Source organism: Vanessa cardui, chromosome W (genome assembly GCF_905220365.1).
Source record: "Vanessa cardui chromosome W, ilVanCard2.1, whole genome shotgun sequence".
Classification (NCBI taxonomy): Eukaryota; Metazoa; Arthropoda; class Insecta; order Lepidoptera; family Nymphalidae; genus Vanessa; species Vanessa cardui.
Genome location: NC_061153.1, coordinates 1,352,302 through 1,358,416, shown reverse-complemented (window position 1 = coordinate 1,358,416; position 6,115 = coordinate 1,352,302). Strand labels below are relative to the sequence as shown.

At 38.0% G+C, this 6,115-nt stretch overlaps 1 protein-coding gene across 1 annotated transcript; it reads right to left on the bottom strand.

Annotated features, from left to right (window-relative positions):
- Positions 1–344: 344 nt before the first annotated feature.
- Positions 345–5,811, bottom strand: LOC124542806. The gene is made up of 5 exons (XM_047120690.1): positions 4,949–5,811; positions 4,075–4,638; positions 2,035–2,266; positions 1,114–1,187; positions 345–989 (listed from the first exon to the last, which is right to left on the bottom strand). The coding sequence occupies exons 1-5, from the start codon at positions 5,568–5,570 to the stop codon at positions 421–423; spliced, it is 2,061 nt and encodes a 686-aa protein (XP_046976646.1). The 5' UTR covers positions 5,571–5,811; the 3' UTR covers positions 345–420.
- Positions 5,812–6,115: the final 304 nt, after the last annotated feature.

The following is a 6,115-nucleotide window of genomic DNA, read 5'->3' as shown; positions in this document are numbered from 1 at the left end:
TTATAATAATGTAGTCATACATATTATAAGAAGGGAAGGAAGTGTTACTCAATTGTTTGTCATAATTATTAATACTGTATAATAAGAGAAACACATTTTAAAAAACAAATTATTTATTTTGGGTGTTTACACAATGCACCCAGCTGGACTAATGGCTAATTTAAGTATATGATGATGCGGCCGTGCCGCCGCGTGTTTCCGAATGGCGGGCGCTCGCTGCCGGGTCGAAGTCCGGGCCTGTCCTATTGGCCCACCTCACACGTCACCGTCGTTCGATTGGTTGCCTAAATCTTAGTATAGTATACCATATATATATATATATATATATATATATATATATATATATGCCTATACTTAGCCATACACATTAGTACATATGGCGCGCACATAAACTCCCCCCCTGGAATACCTTCGGGTATTCTAGATTTCTGAGATTGGTAAGGGGCACGGTCTTGCAAAAGGCCGTCGCACGTTGCCTCTTTGGGTTTTCACATCGGCGACCCTGCTCACACCGTCGACGCCGGGGTATAACTTTATCACCCTTCCAAGTCGCCAGTGTAACGGTGGACTGTGGTCCTCTTGAAGGAGTACTAAGTCGCCTATGTCGAGGGGCTTGCATTTTTGGGTCCGCCACTTTGTACGCTGCTGCTGCTCCCAAAGTCCTCCAAAATGTGAAGCGTAAGAGGGAATAAAATTAAATTTAATATGCTCAGTAGCTGCATACTCAGATAAAGAAGCTGAACTCTCTTTTAGAAAACTACCGATCTCTTCAGCCGCGGCAACGAAATTTCGACCGTTGTCAGAATAGATTTTAAGTGGTTTACCGCGTCGGGCAATAAATCTCCGTAAAGTCACGACAAAGGCATCCTTGGACAACTCTGTGACTGCTTCCAAATGTACGCACTTGTATCGGAAACATATAAAGAGGTACAGGTAACACTTGGAAGTTTTTGCGCCGCGACCCTTCCTATTTAGGATAGTAAACGGACCTGCGAAATATACACCTGTAGTAAGAAAAGGAAAGGCTGGCTCTGAACGTTGTGATGGCAAGTGACCCATTATAGGTGCTAACGTGCGTCCTTGTAAACGCCTACATTGTACACAGTTACGTACAGTGCGACGCGCAAGATTCCTGCCACATAGCGGCCATACGTAGTTTCGCACCGTATATAGTAAGAGCTGCGGTCCTGCGTCCATTTGCTTAATATGCTCATACTGGAAAATTAGAGTTGTTAAATGGTGTTTAGAATGCAAAACTATATGATGCTTCTTTTCATAGTCGTAATTAGAGTTTTCTAACCTGCCGCCTACACGAATAACGCTTACTTTATCTAAAAACACATTTAATGGGAGTAGGTTGCTTTTAATTGAAATCGGCTTATTTTTACTTAGAGCACTATACTAATTTGCAAAAGACTGGTTTTGAGAAAACTTGCAAAGATGATAAAATGAATTTTGTAACTCGTCAACTGTTAAAATTCCTTTAACTTTACGTTTAGACCTTAAGTTCTGAATAAATCTTAAAACATAGGCAAATGATCGCTTTAATCGTATGAAACTAGAAAACTTTTCGAAATTAAGACATTTATCTGAAATTTGAGCTACACAAACCTGTCGATTTGTTTATGTAACGATGGCCACTCTGATTCGTTATTAGTTAAAAAACTTGGACCTGACCACCATAATGTAGATTCTAATAATACACTAGCCTTGGTGCCTCTAGAAATTAGATCAGCCGGATTATCATTCGTTGGTACGTGTCTCCAATTGGCAGGTGAAGTAATTTCGCAGATTTCTACGACTCTGTTAGCTACGAATATTTTTAATTTATTTGGACTAGTATTTAACCACCCAAGTACGACACTAGAATCACACCAATGTACAATTTTGAAAATGCTGCATCGTAACGACTCTAATACCGATTTATTGTATAGATGTATGGTGGTGGGCTTGCTAGGGTTCACCTTAGACTTAGAGCAAAGCAATTTTACTACTACGAAACCGTTAGAATTGATAGATCTTAAATATACGCACGCTCCGTGAGCTGAGCCAGAGGCGTCACTAAATGAATGTAGCTCAATTAGTTCGGGTGAATCGCATAAAACAAATCGTGGTATCTGGACGGATTCTAGTGTTACAAAATCATGTTTTAATTCGTCCCATGTGCGCTGTAAATCTAGAGGAACTGGCTCGTCCCAATCGATCTTATGTAGCCATAGATCTTGCATAAGCAGCTTGGGTCGAATTGTGAATGGAGTGATGAGGCCTAAAGGGTCAAAAAATTTAAAAGAATGTGCTAAAATAATCCGCTTTGTGACTTGATCATTTAAATTGTTAGGTATGTTTGTTAAAACAAGTAATGTGTCAGAGTCTGGCTGCCATTGTAAACCTAGAGCGCTCGTAGACTAACTTAAAGTCAATGGATCTAATGTGTTTATTAGAGAATCTTTAAAAATTGAAGACACATTAGATTTAAATTTAAAATTAAAATTTAAATTTTTTTAAGTGGAAAACAACCGGAACGCAAAGTAGAAACAACTGAATTTAAGATATATTGTAATTGTGTAATTGAATCGGCACCTGTTATCAAATCATCAATATAGAAATCATGTTGAATTATTATTTTAATTAAATTATCTTCGCACTCTTCTCCTAACTGCCAGATACATTTAGTACTAAGATAACTGGCATTTGCAAAACCGTAAGTAACCGTATTTAGTCTAAGAGTTTGAATAGGTTGCGACTCGTCAGTTCTCCATAAAATTAATTATAAAATTGATTACAATCCATTTCGTGTACATTAATTTGACGGAACATTTTTTCAGTGTCGCCAGTTAGCACGTATTTGTGTTGTCGGAAACGCAGAAAAATGAAGAAAAGAGAATCCTGAATCGTAGGGCCTACAAGTTGTAAATCGTTTATAGAAATACCAGAAGAAGTGCGAGCAGATCCGTCAAACACTACTCTTAATTTAGTTGACTCGCTGTTCTGCTTTAATACGGCATGATGACATAAATAATAGCACGGATCTGGCCTTATATTTTCTAAAATGGAGCAATGACCTAATTTGATATATTCATTAATGAATTCAACATATTGTAGTTTAAACTCTGGTTGTGATCTGAAACGCTTTTCAAGTTTAAAAAATCTATTTCTAGCTTGAATGTATGAGTTACCTAAAGAGTCTGGCGAATCTTTGAGCGGTAAACGAACGCAAAATCTACCCAAAGAATCACGAGAACTGTGAGTCTTAAAATGTTGCTCACATGCTTTCTCGCTCTCGCTTAATATTTGGTTTTGTGGTAGCTCTTCTAACTCAAAAAATCGACTAAGTAGTTTATTGAGATCATCGGTTTGTGTATTTACAGATTGAAAATTGCAATTAATATTAGATATACGAGAGTTTAAAAATAGTGAACCAGATAAAATCCAGCCGAACTCAGTGCTTATTAATTGTGGTTTATTAGAACCTAGTGGCTTGCGCTCTGTACCTACGATGTGCCAAAATAGGTCAGCGCCGACGAGCACATCTATCGGTGATGGCTTGTAAAACGTTGGATCGGCTAGCTGAACATCCGTACGTATATTGAGAACCTTAGTGTGTATGAAAGACCTAGGAATATTGCCTGTTAGTTCTGGTAGAACCGGACATGTTAAATTGATGAAGAATTCACGGTGTAAAGATTGTAATTGAAGTGTGCTAATATCTTGTACACAGTGAGCACTGGCATTTCCGATACCTATAACTTGAACAGGTTCCACAGAAGGAAGACTGTAAACATAGCCTATCTCTTAGTCTATCTGAAATCAAACTAGATTGACTACCGCTGTCGAGTAACACACGTACTAGCTCAATTTTATTGTTGATAGGGTTCACTGCCTTGACTAGGGCTGTCGACAACAAAGTTAGTTTATTAAAATCGTTACCTGCAAAGTTAACGTTGAGGTCTTGTGTTGCAAGCGAAGTCGAAACGCTAGATGTGATAGGGGTCGTAGCCTCTGATGGTTGGGCACCCGTGTTGCAAATTGAAGTATTGTGTCGCCCTCGGCACTTACGACACGAACCGAGTCAACATGTGTAGCTTGTATATCCCGGACGCAAGCAATTGCGATATAGCTTAAACTTGGTAATGAGCTCATGTCGTTGCAAAATCGTCTTAGATTTATAATTAGGACATTCATAAATGCGATGTTCACCATTACAAACTAAACAGTTTTTAGAGATGTTATTTTGACTAACAATTTGAGTAGAAAAGGTTTTAGTTTGTCTCTCTTGATGTGATTTATTAGACTTATTCGTAATAGGGTGAGACAAATGATCATTCTTTGACCTACTATGGCTGTGATTTTCCAAAATGTCCGCTCTATCCATAAGAAATTTATTAAATTGTTCTAAAGTAGGTCTAGAAGAAAGGGTTTGTTTATATTCCTCGCACTTAATGCTAGTGTAATTCCATAGTCGTTTGGAAAGTAAATGTATAATAATACTATCCCAATGTGAAGTAGGTTCGTCTAAGCTAGAAAGTGCTCGTAAATTTTTATTTATGTTGTCTACAATTGACCTAAGCCACTTTGCACTTTCACCTTCGCGTGATATATTGTCAAATTCGAAAAGAGCATCCATATGAGTTTTAATTACAACAATAGCCTGTAAATTCCCACTGCTGGGTTAAAGGCCTCCTCTCCCTTTAAGGAGAAGGTTTGGAACATATTCCACCACGCTGTTCCAATGCGGGTTGGTGGAATGCACATGTGGCAGAATTTCTAAGAAATTTGTCACATGCAGGTTTCCTCACGATGTTTTCCTTCACCGCTGAGCACGAGATGAATTATAAAGACAAATTAAGCACATGAATCAGCGGTGCTTGCCTGGGTTTGAACCCGCAATCATCGGTTAAGATGCACGCGTTCTAACCACTGGGCCATCTCGACTCTCGAGTTTTAATTAAAAGTGTTTTATTGTCATATCGCTCGCGCAACAACTCCCAAGCTTTATTATAATTAGACTCGGTTACCTCTAAATTACTAATAACTCGTGCGGCCTCCCCCTCTAAGTATGAATTAAGATAGCAAAATTTAATGGTCGGCGAAATGCGCTTGTTGTCGTGTACAAGTGAACAAAATAAGTCGCGAAACTCCAGCCACTTAAAGTAGCTACCATCAAACTTTCCTATATGCAAAGTAGGGGGCTTGAAACCTATTCCCGATTGGTCATGACAACACGATGAGTTGCTGGGAACATCGACGGCGTTGTTTGAGGTGGCCTCATTATATTTAGACTGGTAACGCTGCGCGGTCGCGATAAGACTAGCAAATTCAAGCTCAATATTGTCACGCTCGTCGATCTCCCCGTCCAACGAAGAAGAATTCAAAACTTCTATCTGAGTTTGCAAATCTTCGAATACAGAAAATAGATTTTCAATCTTAGACAATCTAATATTTAATTTAGATATTTCTATATCATTAAAGGACCTTAAGTCATCTAAATTGCTTAAGTAAATTTTGAATTTCGTTAAGCGACCTTTAACCGAGCTAAGTTTAGCTAGTAACTCTTTTAACATTTCAGACATAATTGTAAATAATTATAAAAACTCGACAATTAAATATTTGATAAAATACTGTTAGGAAAAATAATCAAAACAACACTAATACTATGTAAATAAAGCAAATTATTGCATCTTACGTTCCCGTTGAATTCTTATCAAAACACCTGAACAGTCGGCGCGCGCGGAACGTATAGATAGGTACCTCGCGGCCGTGGACAATAGGGAGCCGGTTTTCAAGTCAGCCAAACACTCCACCTGAAATTCTATACAGGGTGACTGGTGAATTACTATCGATACTTGAGGACGTGATATTTGACGATCATATATACGAGCTACCTTAGATAAACAAAAATGATCAAATTCCCTTCATACTTTAATCCTGGCTTAGGACAGGCAAAAATACCAAGATATTTCATTCGTTTAAGCAACCAATTTATTGACTAGGTAAATGGTGTGAACTTGACACAAAAAATAATATGAACTGTTTACCTATCTTGGTATTTCCGGCGTATTTAATAATGGAATCATACTTATTTACAACAATTGTCAATCATTAAACTACCTATTTA

Bases quoted from the DNA above. Each gene is read 5' to 3' on its own strand.
- LOC124542806 (XM_047120690.1), bottom strand. From the start codon at position 5,570: ATGTCTGAAATGTTAAAAGAGTTACTAGCTAAACTTAGCTCGGTTAAA. The intron at 4,639-4,948 runs TAATTAAAACTC...AGGCTATTGTTG, and splicing joins ATATGACAATAAAACACTTT to TAATTAAAACTCATATGGAT. The intron at 1,188-2,034 runs GTGCGTATATTT...AAATGGACGCAG, and splicing joins TCTGGCTCAGCTCACGGAGC to GACCGCAGCTCTTACTATAT.